The following is an 18,887-nucleotide window of genomic DNA, read 5'->3' on the forward strand; positions in this document are numbered from 1 at the left end:
GAAATTCAGAGCCCATAACACTTGTCATTAATTGTCAAATTTTTAAAATTATTTACTTATTTTTTTAATTATAATATGTTTAATATGAAGATACTTAAGTCAAATATAATTGTTATTGTCTATTTTTCTAGAGTTTGCAAACGTCGATTATATCTCAATTTTATAATTAAAATTAATTGCTCTCTAATTCGTCTCTCTTCGGCTTTCTTCGTCCTTTTCTTTTCATCTTCAAAGAAGCTCAGATACAAAAAAAAAAAAACCCCTCTCTCTCTCCCACTCTCCCACTTTAGGATTAGGTATTTATTTCCCCAAACACATATACTTTCATTCGCACACCAACTGTTTGTGTTTGTGTGTGTTTTGGGATGGAAATCAACCACTCGTAAAGCTGTGATTTGAATACCTATATACACACACACACACACACACACACATATATATATATATATATATATATTGATTCCAATTTTGTGGCATAGTGATTTCGAAGTAAGTGTGTGTTTTTGGTGCTTCGGAAAAAAGCTTGATGTTAGAGAAATAGCCATTCATATTCGACGCTGGAAATCTTCTCGTTGATGAGATCATTGGGTGTTTGTTCCTCTCCCAGTCATCGTGATGCTGTGATACCAATTTTAAATTTTGATATGAGCTAAAAAATATTGGGAAATTGTCCTAAATAGGAGTAAAAAAAAGTGTTTTGACTTTTTTGGACTTTTTTTTTTTTCAAAATATCACAAATACGACCTCTGACACTTTTTTCATTTATGTAATTACCATTATATCCTTATTTATTTGCTTTTTGTAAATGTCAATATCTCATGGACTCCACTCTCACCTACCCATCTCTCTCTCTTTCTTTCTCTCTCTCTCTCTCTCTCTCTATTGTTTGTCCTTATATGTTATAATAAAGTACACATAAATAATTAATAAAATAAACACATTTTTTTTATTTTTATGAAATTAGTTAGATTTAACTTCCATGAAAATAATAAAGTACACACATAAATAATTAATGAATTAGACACATTTTTTTTTATGAAATTAGTTTGATTTAATTCCATGAAAATAATAAAGTACACACATAAATAATTAATAAATTAGACACATTTTTTTTATTTTTATGAAATTAGTTTGATTTAATTCCATGAAAATATTAAAGTACACACATAAATAATTAATAAATTAGACACATTTTTTTATTTTTATGAAATTAGATACATAAATATGAACCTCACGTCGTACAAGTACATCGTGTGCAGGCAAGGGATCTCCGACTCGGACGCCGGTTCCGAGCTGAATGGTGCAAAGAAGAGCATGATGGTTGTGTCGGAGTTCATCGGGTGTTCCCCGTCGCTGTTTCATTAAAAATATTATATCATTCTAACAAATATAATGTTAGATGTATTGTATTTGATTCCGACCCCTTCTATCTTAAATTATTTGCGTCTAAATAAAATAAAAAAGTGATGTTATGTGATGGCATATGGACATTGATTGAAGCTTTGGAATTTTAACTCTTAATTGTGTAGATTAGAAGATCGTAAACTACTACAATTTGGTGACAAAGTTTTTTATGAAATTTTCAGTTTCGTGACAATATAGTCATAAAAGTAAGCACTTTTGTGACTATATACTCACGAAATTTAGCACGTTCGTGACAAAATTGTCACTAAATTTTGAATTTTTTTTTTAATTCATCCAAAATTAATGGATACTTTGATGTATTATTCTATTGAAAGTTAATCCAACCTTCAATGGACTACTAGTCCGTAAGCAAATATATGTCAAAGGAACAAATTATTTCAAACGAAAGTGTATAAGAAAGACCTTATTTCGTGACCATCTTGTCACCAAATCTTTCAATTTCGTGACAAAATGATCATGAAATCCATTATATTTGTTACCAAGTTGTCACGAAATACATTATTTTTGTGATCAAGTGTAACTTTCGTGACAAAAAAGTTACCGAAGTCCAATTTTTGTGACCTGTTTCTCACGAAACAAATGTATTTCGTGACCTTTTTGTCACATTTTTATGACTTGTTTGTACTTTAAATATTTAAGTACAAATTTACCCGAAAATAGTTGTTTTCAAAGTGGTAGAAGAGTGGCGTTGAGAATTAAAATAATAAAATAACAAAGAAACTTAAGAACTAATAATCCATGAATACACTTGGATAATGAGATAATGTTTTCATTTTAAAATTTAAAGAATATCATGTAGTCTAAACACATGTATTTACGTCACAAATGAAATAAAAGCAGCGAAAGTAAGCTTGTTTATCAAAGTTGGGGTCGTTTTCGTGACTTATGTGTCACGAAATTTTGGACTTTCGTGACTGTTGTGTCACAAAATTCTAGACATTCGTGACCTCTATGTCACAAAATTTAGGACTTTCATGACCTCTGTGTCACGAAATTTGAGACTTTCGTGACAACTTTGGTCACGAAAAGCGAGAACTCTGTCACGAAACAAGTTTATTACAGTCACGAAATAGAATTGTTTTGTGACATCAGAGTCACGAAATGGGGCTCTTTTAGGGAATTTAGGAAAAAAAAATCACTTGTTTATTCGTTAAGTACTTTATAGGAGACCAGTGGGTTTTATTAAAAAAAAAAAACAAAAACAAAAACAAAAACATTGTAAGTCAGCCTCTACATAGAAGATCATGATGTTATGTCTTACAAAGTTTTGTTCAAACATTTATTCGTCTAATGTTATCATTTTAAAATTTACATAACTCATAAACTAACAACGCTAATACATGAATTATCAACAAATTCTCACATTAAAGATAAGTTAGAGGAGAAAACGACATGTCGGACAACATGACGTTAAACCTCATTAACTTATAATCATATGTTTAGACTACTTGACATTCTTTTCCCCTAAGACCTAAGATGTATTTAATGAAATAAAAGAGAGATTTCTCATTAAATTCCATAAAAGTACCAATTTCGTGACTGAAATGTCACAAAAACGTATTGTTTCGTAACTTGAAGAGTTTGGTTCGTGACATATACGTTACAAAATTCCAAATTCTCGTGATATAGAATTCATGAAATCCTCATTTTTCGTGACATAGAAGTCACGAATTCCCATTTTTCATGACAGATAAGTCACGCAATCCCCATTTTTTGTGACAGATAAGTCACGCAATCCCCATTTTTCGTGACAGATAAGTCACGAAATCTCCAATTTTCGTGACATAGAAGTCACGAAATTCTAATTTTTCGTGACATAAAGGTCACGAATTCCCATTTTTCGTGATAAATACGTCACGAATTCTCAGAATTTCGTGGAAGAGAAGTCACGAAATCCGAGCCAATTACGTGAAACATGCTCTCTTTCAATCCTTTGATCTCGTTTGATCCTCATAAACTTGCTTCTAAACTATTAAATGAGTGGATTTGGGAGGACTAACAATCCTAATACATGCGTTATCAATAAAATCCACACATTAAAGAGAAGTTAGACGGAAAATCGACATAACGGACGACATGACGTTAAACATCATTACCTATGTTCATATGTTTAGTCTATTAACATTCTTTTCCCATTTGAAATGATGAAATAGTACAAATTAATGTATGTCAACAACACTTCACAATACATGACACATTCTTTCATCATGATCTTCTAAGTAAGTAGAGTTTGACTTACCATGTATTTTTTCAATTTTTTTATTTTTAAATTTATAACCATTGGTCCCTTAAGACGTATTTAATGAAATAAAATAGAGATTTCTCATTAAATTTCATCAAAGTATCCAATTTCGTGACTGAAATGTCATGAAAACGTACTGTTTCGTGACTTGAAGAGTTTGTTTCGTGATAGATACGTCACGAAATCCCAATTTTTCGTGACAGGATAGTCACGAAATCCCCATTTTTCGTGACAGAAAAGTCACGAAATTCCCATTTTTCGTGACAGGTAAGTCACGAAATCCCCATTTTTTGTGACATAGAAGTCACGAATTCCCAGATATATGTGTCAATTACATGAAACATGCTCTCTTTCTTCATTTGATCTCGTTTAGTCCTCATAAACTTGCTTCTAGACTGTTAAATGAGTTGATTTGGAGGACCAACAACACTAATACACGAGTTATCAATCAATTTCCACATTAAGGATAAGTTAGAGGGGAAAACGACATGTCGGACGACATGACGTTAAACCTCATTAACCTATATTAATATGTTTAGACTACTTGACATTCTTTTTCCATTTGAAATGATGAAATTATACAAATTAATGTGTGTCAGCAACACTTTACAATACATGACACATTATTTACACATTATATTTTTATTTTCCACATTATATTTATGTGTGTACTTTATTATTTTCATGGAAGTTAAATCAAACTAATTTCATAAAAATAAAAAAATATGTCTAATTTATTAATTATTTATGTGTGTACTAATATTTTCATGGAATAAAATCAAACAAATTTCAAACATTTATTCGTCTAATGTTATCATTTTAAAATTTACATAAAGAGATATAGTCTAAACCAAGGATTTAAAAACCGGGGGAACCGGACGGGAACCGGTCCGGTTCCCCCTTTTTGGAGCTCCCCGGGACCGGAACCACCAAAACCGGAACTTTCCGGTGGTTCCGGGAAAACCGTCGCGACCTAGACCATTTTTGCCAGCTTTCCGACCGGATCCCGCCGTCCCGCCCATTTCCCGACGCGACGAAGGCCAAATCTTCCCAGATCCCGCCGGTAACCCCTTTCCCGGTCCACTTCCCGGCCAAATTTTATTTTTTGATGATTTTGAGTTTAAAACTTGAAATTTCTTGATAATTTTTGAAGATTAAGTATAAATTGATAGTTGTGAACTTAAATGTAGTGTTGATTTAAGGTTTGTGTTCATGATTCTAATTTTTTGTAATAAATCCGAATTATTTGGTAATTTTTTTATTATTTAGTGATGATTAAGGTTATGATGAAGTGGTTTATTGATTTATGAAGATATTTTGTGACTTGTTTTTAATTTTAGAAATTTTGTGTTGATGTTTGTAATTTTTTTGGATTTAATCCGAGTTATTTGATAATTTTGTGATTAGTTAGTGATGATTAAGGTTATGATGAACTTGTTTATTGATTTATGAATAAATTTGTGACTTGTTTTTAATTTTAGAAATTTTGTGTTGATGTTTGTAATTTTTTTGGATTTAATCCGAATTATTTGATAATTTTGTGATTAGTTAGTGATGATTAAGGTTATGATGAACTTGTTTATTGATTTATGAAGAAATTTTGTGACTTGTTTTATCCTACGTACTTTGTATGTTTTTTTTGTATATTTCTTTTCTGAATTCCCCTCGGTAAATACCGGTATTTGACGGTATTCCTCTACGGTAACGGTAAGTTTAACGGTACCGGTTTCCTTTTTTTTTCTCGCTTCCCCCGGTATTCCTTTACGGTACGGGCGGTTACCAGTAAATTCGAAGGCTCGGAACGGTAACGGTAACGGTATTTCGATCCTTGGTCTAAACTCATAAACTTTATAATTTAGGTATTTAAAACGTTGTAAAAATTACTCCATGTCGTTGTCTCGTGATCCAAGCGAATCCTTTAAATGCATATCAAACTTCTCTTTAATCTTAAGCTTGATTAATATAATATATTATAGGGTTTGATATTCTAAAATTCACTCATTGAACAGTCTGGAAGCATGTATTGACGTCACAAATGAAATAAAAACAGCGAAAGAAAGCTTATTTCACAAAATTGGGGTCGTTTTCGTGACTTACGTAAGATAGCAATAGCACTGAAATGTCATGAAAACGTACTGTTTCGTGACTTGAAGAGTTTTTTCGTCACAATTACGTCACGAAATCCCAATGTTTCGTGACAAGAAGGTCACGAAATCCCCATTTTTCGTGACAAATAAGTCACGACATCCCAATATTTCGTGATATATAAGTCACGAAATTCTAATTTTTCGTGACATAAAAGTCACGAATTTCAATTTTTTTCGTGACAAAGACGTCACGAATTCCCAGTCAATTACGTGAAACGTGCTCTCTTTTGCTCCTTTGAAATCGTTCGGTCCTCATAAACTTTCTTCTACATTGTTAAATGAGTTGATTTGGAGGACTAACAACGCTAATACATGAATTATCAATAAATTCTCACATTAAAGATAAGTTAGAGGAGAAAACGACATGTCGGACGACATGACGTTAAACCTCATTAATTTATAATCATATGTTTAGACTACTTGACATTCTTTTCCCATTTGAAATGATGAAATTATACAAATTAATGTATGTCAACAACACTTCACAATGTACAAGATACATTCTTTCCTACAGATCTTATAGGTAATTAGAGCTTGGTTTACAATGTATTTTTTTCAATTTTTAATTTTTATATTTATAAGAACCATTGGTCCCCGAAGACGTATTTAATGAAATAAAAGAGAGATTTCTCTTTAAATTCCATAAAAGTATCCAATTTCGTGACTGAAATATCACGTTAACGTACTGTTTCGTGACTTGAAGAGTTTTTTTCGTGACAGCTACGTCACCAAATCTCAATGTTTCGTGATAGGAAATTCATGAAATCCCCATTTTTCGTGACAGAAAAGTCACGATATCCTCATTTTTCGTGACAGGAAAGTCACAAATCCATTTGTTTAGTGACAGGAAAGTCACAAAATTTTATTGTTTCGTGTTATTATTTATTAAAAACGAATTTCATAAAAATAAAAAATGAGTCTATTTTATTAATTATTTATGTGTGTACTTTATTATTTTCATGGAAAATTAACACAAAATTATTTCAAAAAATAAAAAAAATATGTCTATTTTATCAATTATTTATTAAAAACTAATTTCGTAAAAATAAAAAATGTATCTATTTTATTAATTATTTATGTGTGTACTTTATTATTTTTAAATTTTTATTTTTCTATTTATAATAACCATTGGTCCTCTACGACGTATTTAATGAAATAAACAAGAGTTTTATCATTAAATTCCATCAAAGTGTCCCATTTCGTGATTGATATGTCACGAAAACGTATTGTTTCGTGACATGAAGAGGTTTGTTTCGTGACAGATAAGTCACATTATCCTCATTTTTTGTGGCAGGAAAGTAAAAAAATGTGTCTATTTTATTAATTATTTATGTGTACTTTATTATAACATATAAGGACAAAGAATAGAGAGAGAGAGGGGGGTATGTGAGAGTGGGGTCCATGAGACATTGACATTTACAAAAAGTAAATAAATAAGGATATAATGATAATTACATAAATAAAAAAATGTCAGAGGTCCTATTTGTGACCTTTTAAAAAAAAGTCCAAAAAAGTCATTTGCATTTTTTTTACTCCTAGTTTTGGAAAACTCCCAAAAATATTTCAATCAAAACACTCGAGTCCATAAATTAAAATTTCAGCAAATCCCTTTGAAAAAGTCATTTTGCCATAACCTCATTGTTTTCTGTATTATTCTTCATCTATATTCTCTAAACAAATCAACTTATAATGACACAAAACTACAAATTATAATTGGACTTTCATTTACACTTATAAAAGCTTGAATCGTTTGAGGTGAATTCTCAATGAATAACATTTTATCTGACGTCTTACAAATCTTTTTTAAATTGGAACAAAATAATGTTTCTTAATTGGAAGGGAATCCGTGTTTGCTAAATAATTTTCAAAAGTCTTGTATGGATATCATCGTGCAGAGCACGTAATGAAAAACTAGCTTTCTTATATTTTTCGAAGGGAAATTGCTCTAAATAGGAGTAAAAAAAAGTGTTTTGATTTTTTTGGACTTTTTTTTTCAAAAGGTCACAAATAAGACTTATGAATTTAAAATGAATTATGTAATTACAATTTTACCCTTACTTTTACTTTTTAATTACAATTCCTTATATTTCATTTAATATATTTTTTTCCTTCTGACTATCTGATTTGGTTTTGGTTTTATCTGATTTAGGGATTACTGGTTCTAAGTGGCGATACCAATGATATATTTATAGGGTTTGATATTTATATGCTTCACGCCTTTGCTTATTTCTACCTTTCTCATCGTATCACAAAATCAGGCAAATTCTTTCTCTCGCTTTCTTCTCTTCCAACGTAAAGTTACTGAGTAATTAGTGCTTGCTCTCAGTGCATAACTCACTGTTGTTGAGCCATAAGTTCGGATTCTGATCTATTCGAGGTTCTCAGGCAATGATATTATTTTCTAAACAATCAAATCTCAGTTTTGACTTTGCTTCTTCGATGGCATCACGGAGAAAGGTATTTCGCTTATACATATTCTTTTTTTTTTGCCATTGTTGTTGATCGGTACTTTGCAAGACATGTCTCTACCTTCATAATGAGAGAAAAATAAAATCTAGAAAGGTGGTTCTTTATTAAGTAATATAAAATTGGATTATTTCTACACGTTTTAGCATTTCCTTGTCTTGAATATAAATAAATAAATTAATGATTTTTTTTTTGGGGGGGGGGGGGGGGGTGTGGGACTATGAAGTTTGCTAATGAACCTACTATTGGCTTTGAATGAAATGGGCTGTTTGTTGGTTAATTTCAATATTTTTCTAATTCAATCTATCAAGAACTATGCTTTACTCTGGGTCTTTATTTTTTATTTTTTATTGTTTGATGGTTTATGCATAGACATAAAAGAAACAACTGAATCCTAGGCTAGATAATGATATTTCAGTACTTCAAAGTTCAAAGTATAGAATTCAAGTTCCGGGGAAGAAAATAAATGCCCATTAGTCCGAGTACATGACGAGAAGTTCAAACATTTCTTGTAAAGAAACTAAAGTCGAGAAGCGTAAACTATTTTGTTGGCTTTGTCTTGTATTATTTTAAGAAAATTCCAATTTCGTGACTGGTATGTCACGAAAACGTACTGTTTCGTGACTTAAAGAACTTTGTTTCGTGACAGATAAGTCACGAAATCCCAATTTTTCGTGACAAATAAGTAACCAAATCCCAATATTTTGTGACATAGAAGCCACAAAATTCCATTTTTTCGTGACATAGAAGTCACGAAATTCCATTTTTTTTGTGACAAAGACGTCACGAATTCCCAGTCAATTACGTGAAACATGCTCTCTTTTGCTCCTTTGAGGTCGTTTGGTCCTCGTAAACTTGCTTCTACACTGTTAAATGAGTTGATTTGGAGGACTAATAACACTAATACATGAATTATCAATAAATCCCCATTTTTCGTGACAGGAAAGTCATGCAATCCCCATTTTTCGTGACATAGGAGTCACGAAATTCTAATTTTTCGTGACATAAAGGTCACGAATTCCCATTTTTCGTGACAAATACGTCACGAATTCTGAGAATTTCTTGGTAGAGAAGTCACGAAATCCGATCCAATTACGTGAAACATGCTCTCTTTCGTGACTGGAATGTCATGAAAACGTACTGTTTCTCACTCTCTCTCTTTCTCTATATATATACACACACACACACACACACACACACACACACACACACATATATATATATATATATATATATTCATCTATATATGATTTAGTTATACAACTTAATGTTGAAAAATTATAATCATTGACGAGATAAAAGATTTTGTTCCTGTAAGAACTTGGACTACTTTTGTGGCATCAGTGTGTGAGTGTCAATAAGACAAATTTATATATTATTTTTAAATTGATTTATTATAATTGTCAATGATGTATTCATTATATTCCTCTTCCAAAAATTAAAGAGTTTGAAACTCTAAAAATATTTTAGTGGGTGAGTTTTTAACGAGTAATTTTTTTAGCTGGTGCGTGTTTTTTTTTTACCCATTTTTGTTTCTACGGTTTATTTGATTTATTTGCATATAGGTGAGTCGATTGGTGAGTTGATAAATAATCCTCAAAGAGTAGATCCGAGCCCGAGGAACCCAATAACGCGCCGGCGAGCTGGTCAGAGGGGTGTGCCGCGACCAAGTTGGAGGCAACCTCGTCACGCGAACAGGAGAAGACATTTTCGTGTTCTATGTTTTTTGTTTTTGTTGGGAATGTTTGATGTACTTTGTCTTGGCAGTGGCTTGCTGAGAGACAAAGAGTTGAAGAAACTCGTGGTTAAAACAACTGCGAACCAAGTAATACCTCGGGGTTTATCGCGATTTGATGTTATCATTTTTTATTCATTTTTTTATTTTATTTTATATATTTTCAGAGCTGTTTTCATGTTTTTGGATGTTCCCACTCTTGTTTGAAGTTTCCAAACATGTGCAAGAGGACTAATCTTTCTCGGATTATAAAATTATTATATTAATTTTATTCTTTCATGGTTCATAATAGGACCCACTGGTCACGAAAGGAGCAACTTTAGTTCCATTGCTTGGTATCGATGTTTGCGAATATGCATATTATTTGCAGGTAAATAATTTGAAATTTATCTACTTAAATTGCTGTATATTCTCTCTGGTAGTTGCTGCAATGCCGCTAAAAGGTATTTTTCTATACTTGCATAAAAGAGAGATTTGTCATTAAATTCCATCAAAGTATCCAATTTCGTGACTGGTATGTCACGAAAACGTACTGTTTCGTGACTTAGAGCTTTGTTTCGTGACAGATAAGTCACGAAATCCTTATTTTTCGTGACAAATAAGTCACGAAATCCCAATATTTTGTGACGTAGAAGTCACGAAATTCCTATTTTTCGTGACATAAAAGTCACGAATTTCCTTTTTTCGTGACAAAGACGTCACGAATTCTCAGTCAATTACGTGAAACATGCTCTCTTTTGATTTTGATCTCGTTTGTTCCTCATAAACTTGCTTCTAAACTGTTAAATGAGTTGATTTGGAGGACTAACAACGCTAATAAATGTGTTATCAATAAATCCCCACATTAAGGAGAAGTTGGAGGGGAAAACGACATGCCAGACGACATAACAGTAAATCTCATTTACCTATATTCATTTGTTTTAGACTACTTGACATTTTGTCCCATTAATTTGAAATGATGAAATGGGACAAATAAATGTATGTCAACCACACTTCACTATACAAGACACATTAGTTCCTCAATATCTTCTAGGCAAGTAGAGCTTGACTAACTATGTATTTTTTCAAATTTTTTATTTTTATATTTATAACAAATATTAGTCACCTAAGACGTATTTAATAAAATAAAAGAGAGATTTGTCATTAAATTCCATCAAAGTATCCAATTTCGTGACTGGTATGTCACGAAAACGTACTGTTTCGCGACTTAAAGAGCTTTGTTTCGTGACAGATAAATCACGAAATCCTTATTTTTCGTGACAAATAAGTCACGAAATCCCAATATTTTGTGACATAGAAGTCACGAAATTCCTATTTTTCGAGACATAAAAGTCACGAATTTCCTTTTTTCGTGACATAGACATCACGAATTCTCAGTCAATTACGTGAAACATGATCTCTTTTGCTCTTGATCTCGTTTGTTCCTCATAAACTTGCTTCTAAACTGTTAAATGAGTTGATTTGGATGACTAACAACGCTAATACATGTGTTATCAATAAATCCCCACATTAAGGAGAAGTTGGAGGGGAAAATGACATGCCAGACGACATGACAGTAAATCTCATTTACCTATGTTCATTTGTTTTAGACTACTTGACACTTTGTCCCTTTTAATTTGAAATGATGAAATGGGACAAATAAATGTATGTCAACCACACTTCACAATACAAGACACATTAGTTCCTCAATATCTTCTAGGTAAGTAGAGCTTGACTAACTATGTATTTTTTCAAATTTTTTTTTTATATTTATAACAAATATTGGTCACCGAAGACGTATTTAATAAAATAAAAGAGAGATTTGTCATTAAATTCCATCAATGTATCCTATTTCGTGACTGGTATGTCACGAAAACGTACTGTTTCGTGGCTTAAAGAGCTTTGTTTCGTGACAGATAAGTCACGAAATCCTTATTTTTCGTGACAAATAAGTCACGAAATCCCAATATTTTGTGACATAGAAGTCACGAAATTCCTATTTTTCGTGACATAAAAGTCACGAATTTCCTTTTTTCGTGACAAAGACGTCACGAATTCTCAGTCAATTACGTGAAACATGCTCTCTTTTGCTCTTTTGATATCGTTTGTTCCTCATAAACTTGCTTCTAAACTGTTAAATGAGTTGATTTGGAGGACTAACAACGCTAATAAATGTGTTATCAATAAATCCCCACATTAAGGAGAAGTTGGAGGGGAAAACGACATGCCAGACGACATGACAGTAAATCTCATTTACCTATGTTCATTTGTTTTAGACTACTTGACACTTTGTCCCATTAATTTGAAATGATGAAATGGGACAAATAAATGTATGTCAACCACACTTCACAATACAAGACACATTAGTTCCTCAATATCTTCAAGGTAAGTAGAGCTTGACTAACTATGTATTTTTTTCAAATTTTTTATTTTTATATTTATAACAAATATTGGTCACGTAAGACGTATTTAATAAAATAAAAGAGAGATTTGTCATTAAATTCCATCAAAGTATCCCATTTCGTGATTGGTATGTCACGAAAACGTACTGTTTCGCGACTTAAATAGCTTTGTTACGTGACAGATAAATCACGAAATCTCAATGTTTCATGAGAGGAAAGTCACGAAATCCCAATTTTTCGTGATAGAAAAGTCACGAAATCCTCATTTTTCGTGACAGAAAAGTCACGAATCCATGTGTTTCGTTACATGAAAATCACGAAATCTTATTGTTTCGTGTTATTATTTCATATAAATAAATAAAAAATTTGTCTGTTTTATTAATCATTTATTTGTGCACTTTATTATTTTCATGGAAATTAAATCGAACTAATTTCATAAAAATAAAATAAAATTTGTCTGTTTTATTAATCATTTATTTGTGCACTTTATTATTTTCATGGAAATTAAATCGAACTAATTTCATAAAAATAAAAAATGTGTCTATTTTATAAATTATTTATGTTAGTACTTTATTATTTTCATGAAAATTAACACAAAATTATTTTAAAAATAAAAAATGTGTCTATTTTATTAATTATTTATTAAAAACTAATTTTATAAAAAATAAAAAAAATGTATCTATTTTATTAATTATTTATGTGTGTACTTTATTATTTTCAAATTTTTATTTTTATATTTATAATAACCATTGGTCCTCTACGCCGTATTTAATGAAATAAACAAGAGTTTTATCATTAAATTCCATCAATGTGTCACGAAATTCTAATTTTTTCGTGACATAAAGGTCACGAATTCTCATTTTTCGTGATAAATACGTCATGAATTCTCAGAATTTCGTGATAAAAAAATGTGTCTATTTTATTAATTATTTATGTGTACTTTATTATAACATATAAGGACAAATAATAGAGAGAGAGTGAGGTAGGTGAGAGTGGGGTACATGAGACATTGATATTTACAAAAAGTAAATGAATAAGGATATAATGGTAATTACATAAATGAAAAAAGTGTCAGAGGTCCTATTTGTGACCTTTTAAAAAAAAAGTCCAAAAAAGTCATTTGCATTTTTTTTTCTCCTAGTTTTGGAAAACTCTCTTTTTCGAAATCTTGAATGATTCTCAAGAAAAGTAATTGGACATTTTTTTATTGTTAGATATATTGTTATCGAATTAAAAAAAAAAAAAAAAAAAACCAATGAGGTTATGGCGAAATGACTTATGTTAAGGGACGGCGTTGACTCCGAAAAGTCTTTCTAAAAGAGAGAAGGAAGCTAAGAGGTACCTTTAATTCCTCAATCTTCACCTTGAATTTCACAGTCTTTGCCTTCCATTTTCAAATTTATGCAAGGATTAAGGTTGCATTTCACGTGTAATGATGGCTTCTTCTTCTTCGGCAAGTGTTCCCGGCCCAGAATACGATGTTTTTCTTAGTTTTAGAGGCACGGACACTCGTCACAACTTCACGGACCATCTTTACACTTCGTTGGTACAAAACAACATCAAAGCCTTCAGAGACGATGAAGGACTCGAGAGAGGTGACGAGATTTCGTCGGCACTCAAGAACACCATCGAGCGATCGAAAGTCTCCGTAATCATATTTTCGAAAGACTACGCTTCTTCGCGGTGGTGTTTGGACGAGCTTGTCCACATTCTAAAATGTCGGCGACTAAAGCATCAGATTGTCTTGCCGGTTTTTTACCACGTTTACCTTCCCATGTGGGAAGACAAAGAACGTTTCAGGGGTGAAATTGGAAAAGTAAAGATATGGAGAGAGGCTTTGGAAGAAGCAGCTAAGTTAGCTGGATGGAATTCAGATGTCATTTGGTACGCAATTAATTGTTATCTACCTCTTTTTTTTTCCCTTGCTCTTAAAATTTGGATCTCGACTTTTATATTAAATCTATTTACAAATACATAATGATAAGTCTGTTGAATATATTCACTAATCACTTATCAATCTCTGCTGATCCAAACAATGACCGTGACTTCCGATTGTTTAACAGACAACATGACATCTCTTAATACTTATGAACTAGAAACCAATGTTTTCCATTACATGGAAAAGAGAGTTACTGATCTATTTGATTTTGTGATATACTCTTCCTCTATAAAAATTACTATTTCATTGTTGTTCTCGTTCTTAATCATGCTAGGTCCGAGGCAAAATTAGTAAAAACAATCGTTGAAGATGTCCTCAAGAAACTGAACTCCATTCACTTGGAAGACGATTTCTTGGGTTTTGTTGGCTTAGAAAGGCGTTTTGAAAAGATCAAAGATTTGCTGCGTGTTGCCTCACCGGAACCCCTGCGCACGATAGGCATTTGGGGGCCGGGCGGCATAGGCAAGACAACCTTGGCGGGCATCGTCTTTCAGCGTCTTAACTCCGAATTCGATGCTTGTTTTTTCATCGAAGACATAAGGGTCGATTGGGAACAAGGCCGGAAAAAGTACTACGACTCCAAAAACACGCTCTTCGACCACCAATGTCTTAGAGGGAAGAGAGTACTCGTTGTTCTCGACAATGTGAATGATCCGGAGCAGTTAGATGTTTTGACAGAAGATGCTAATCGGTTTGGGTGGGGAAGTAGAATCGTAATAACGAGTAGAGACATGCAAATCCTCAGGGGAGTCGTTGACGACACACACATGGTCGAGAAGTTAGACTCCGAAGAAGCCCTTCAACTGTTCTATTTGACTGCACTAAGGAACACAGCCCATCCAGAGAAGGGTTGTGTTCGTGAGCTGTATGAGAAGATCATAAATTACGTCGAGGGAAATCCACTAGCTATGAAAGTTTTGAGTTCTTTCCTCCGCGGAAAGAGGCTGGAAAATTGGGAAGCAGAGCTGAACAAATTGAAGGAGTGTCCAAACAAAAAAATTATGAATATTTTGAGGACGAGTTACGATGGTCTTGATGAAATACAGAAGTGGGTGTTCCTCGATGTCGCTTGTTTTTTTAAACATGAATTCAGAGACTATGCAGAGAGGATTTTGGAAGCTTGTGGGTTGCACCAAAAAACATGCCTCGATGATCTTGTTGACAAGTCTCTCATATATTTCAATGTAGACGAGAAAATTTGTATACATGATTTGATACAACAAATGGCTTGGAGTGTTATGAATTCTGACGTTGAGCTCGAGAATCGCAGTCGTTTGTGGAGTTCTCACGACGCTTGTCGCATCTTAAAGACTAACAAAGTAAGTGGTTAAACAATGTTCAAAATATTTTTGCATCTTTTTATGATATTGATCAGTTATAGTTTTTAACTTCCAGGATAGTTCTTGATATGTCAGAAATTAGTAAAATAGAGTTAAACTCGAGTGCTCTATGAATAGTTCACGGATCCACAAAGTATTCAAGCATTATGAATCTCGAAATTTAGTCAGCCACTGCATAAAACTTCGTATCCATGAGTGTTCAATGGATGCTTTGTGTCCGGTGCTTCCATTGCGTTATGATTACAGCGGCTCTACAGATTTAGTGGCGAACATGTCAATTCCGAGGACTCTTCTCACAAAATATTTGCAAACTGGCTTTTGGAAGAAAGATCTACATCTTATTTTTCTTAATCGCTTAGGATTCTTGGGAGAATGGAAATATTTATCCAACGCGGGCGTTTTTAATATTCATCCCCGCATACGTGTTTCCTTCCGTCTACATTTCATCAGTGACTTCCATCCACCGTATGAAGTATGTATACGTTTTCATTTGGCTGCATTTCAAACAAAAATGCGTTTTTTTCGATAGTATTATCGAATTGGGATGCTGTGAAACTTAAGAAACTTTGTTCTGCTACGTGATATGAAATCCAAACATATCTCAATATCTAGATGCTATGTTGAGGAATCACTTATGACAGATACGAATGGGTAGTGACGTTACCATCTTAATTCGATGATAAGTAACATAGGAATATGTTTCATATGACAGGAAAGAATGGCTGTTCCAGAGACGCAAGCAAGAATTTGTCATATGTTTCATAACCATTGCATTGGGGACAGGATCGATGTAGGCTTTGAAACACGATCTCTTGACGAAATCATGGGCTTCTATGTGTACTCCGTTATCAGTTTCTCTGATTCGTACGACAGAAATAATCCTTTGAGGCGGCTCTACCAAGATGGCTACAGAGAATTCAACTTTCTTTGTGAACTGTCCTACGATGATATTAACAAAGCAATATTTAGATTCTCGGTTGGCAATGATGAAGATGACAATATTGGCGCCAAGGTAACAGAATGTGGGGTCAGTGTTATATATCGTCGGGAACAAACATATAATTGGGAAAAACGTGAACTTGCAGGGACTGGAAGATGGTTTAACACATGTTCTTATATTTCTCAACTTATATATATATATATATATATATATATATATATACCTTTAGGTTCTAAATTTTTAATTTGAGTTAAGCTTGTTATTTACTGACACCGAAAAGTTGTAATTTTGGGTGGCACTACCTTTTTTTTCGAACTCTGTAACTTGTTTCAATTTGCATTCTTTAGCAAACAGGCTGAATTACAAGTTGAATGGTATATTTTTTAATACATTTCTAACAAGATTAAAGTCTAACAATATATACAGTTAACTAGCTTAAATTTGAGTTTTACAAAAATACTCAACGTCATATATATCACAAAAGGCGTTACTAGCCGTTACAACACACTGTTATTAGATCAAACTAGGGCTGAAACTGGATCGGTTCGGTTTCTTAAATTTTTTATATCCGAATCCGAATATTCGGTTTTTAAAAATTCGGTCCAATATCCGATCCAATTTAGTCTAAAACCGAAATTCGGTTATCCGGTTTCTTAAATCCAATAACCGGTCCAATATCCGTTTTTCAAAATTCCGTTATCCGATTCTTTAAATTTCGGATCCAGTTTTATATCCGGTTTAAACAAACCGGCTATCCAGTTTTTAAAATACATATCTAGTTCTAAAATTATTACAATGATTTAAATACGAGTACAAAACGAGTCATATAAAGCTCTAAAATAATAATTCATAGTCTAAAAAATAAAAAATAAAAGTTAGGTAAAAAATGTTGTGAAGTTTTTTTTCTTTTCAAAATCATGGTCTAGGTGGTTGTGAACGACCTATATTTAATTATTTTTAATTTAATTTTGTAAATAAAAAAAATTCGGTTATATTACCAATATCCAAATTTGTCTAAAATCAAATCCGATATCCGGTCCAGTTTTTGAAACCGGATCGGTTATCCGAATCCGAATTTCGGTTATGTTACGTGGCTCTAGATTTCGGTTTCGGTTCGGTTTGGATATCGGTTTTATCCGATTTTCAGTTCGGTTTTGTACAGCCCTAGATCAAACCCAACGATAGGCATTTGGGGGATGGGCGGTGTAGGAAAGACGACTCTAACGCCCATTGTCTTTCAGCGTCTCTACTCAAAATTCGATGCTTGCAGTTTCGTCGAAGATATAAGAATTGATTGGGAACAAGGCTGGAAGAAGTACTACGACTCCAAAAACACCCTCTTCGACCACCAACGTCTTGGAGGGAAAAGAGTACTCATCGTTCTTGACAATGTAAATGATCCAGAGCAGTATGAAATCTCGGCCGAAGATGCTAATCACTTTTTCCCGGGAAGTAGACTCATCGTAACAACAAGGGACATGCAAATCCTCAGAGGCGAAGTTGATGACACGTACAGAGGCGAGAAGTTAGATTCCGAGGAAGCGCCTTAACTGTTTCGTTTCACTGCATTAAGGAAAAAGGCGCATCACGAGGACGATCCTACTCGTCAACTTTACGAAGATATAATAAATTACACCGATGGAATTCCATTAGCATTAAAAGTTTTGAGTTCGTTCTTCCGCGGAAAGAGGCGTATAAATTGGGAAGCGGAATTGATTAAATTGAAGGATTGTCCAAACATAAAATTATGAATATTTTGAGGATGAGTTATGACGGACTTGACGAAATGCAGAAGTGTATATTCCTTGACATTGCGTATTTTTTCAAAAGTGAATTCAGAGAAGATGCAGAGAGGATTTTGGAAGCCTGTGGTTTGCACCCGAAAACGGGGATAGATGATCTCGTTGACAAGTCTCTCATTGCTGTCATTGATGGCAAGCTCTGCATTCATGATTTGATACAACAAATGGCTCAGAGTGCCGTGAATTTCGAAGTAGAACTCGAGAATCGCAGTCGCTTGTGAATTTCTAAAGACATTGTTCACATCTTGGAGACGAAAATTGTAAGTTATCAAATAATTCTTAAAAGGTTTTGCGTCTTTTTACAATTCATATAAGTTATAACTTATTTTTTACTTCCAGGGTACAACGAAAATTGAGGAATATTCTAGATGTCAAAGATTAGTAAAATAGAGTTCGACTCTCATGCTTTTCAAAACACACCTAAGCTCCGATTTCTCAAAATATTTCACTCCGACCTTCGCAAAACATGT

The 18,887-nt window shown here is 32.9% G+C and overlaps 1 protein-coding gene across 1 annotated transcript; it reads left to right on the forward strand.

The window, feature by feature from the left end:
- The first annotated feature begins 13,687 nt into the window (after window positions 1-13,687).
- Window positions 13,688-18,165, forward strand: LOC149393194 (disease resistance protein RPV1-like). Its single transcript, XM_089617934.1, has 4 exons — window positions 13,688-14,280; window positions 14,610-15,654; window positions 16,388-16,773; window positions 17,763-18,165. The coding sequence occupies exons 1-4, from the start codon at window positions 13,832-13,834 to the stop codon at window positions 18,163-18,165; spliced, it is 2,283 nt and encodes a 760-aa protein (XP_089474060.1). The 5' UTR covers window positions 13,688-13,831.
- The last annotated feature ends 722 nt before the right edge of the window (window positions 18,166-18,887 follow it).

This window comes from Urtica dioica, chromosome 6 (assembly GCF_054948205.1).
Source record: "Urtica dioica subsp. dioica isolate 48M chromosome 6, U.dioica_male_clone48M_v1_H2, whole genome shotgun sequence".
Lineage (NCBI taxonomy): Eukaryota > Viridiplantae > Streptophyta > Magnoliopsida > Rosales > Urticaceae > Urtica > Urtica dioica.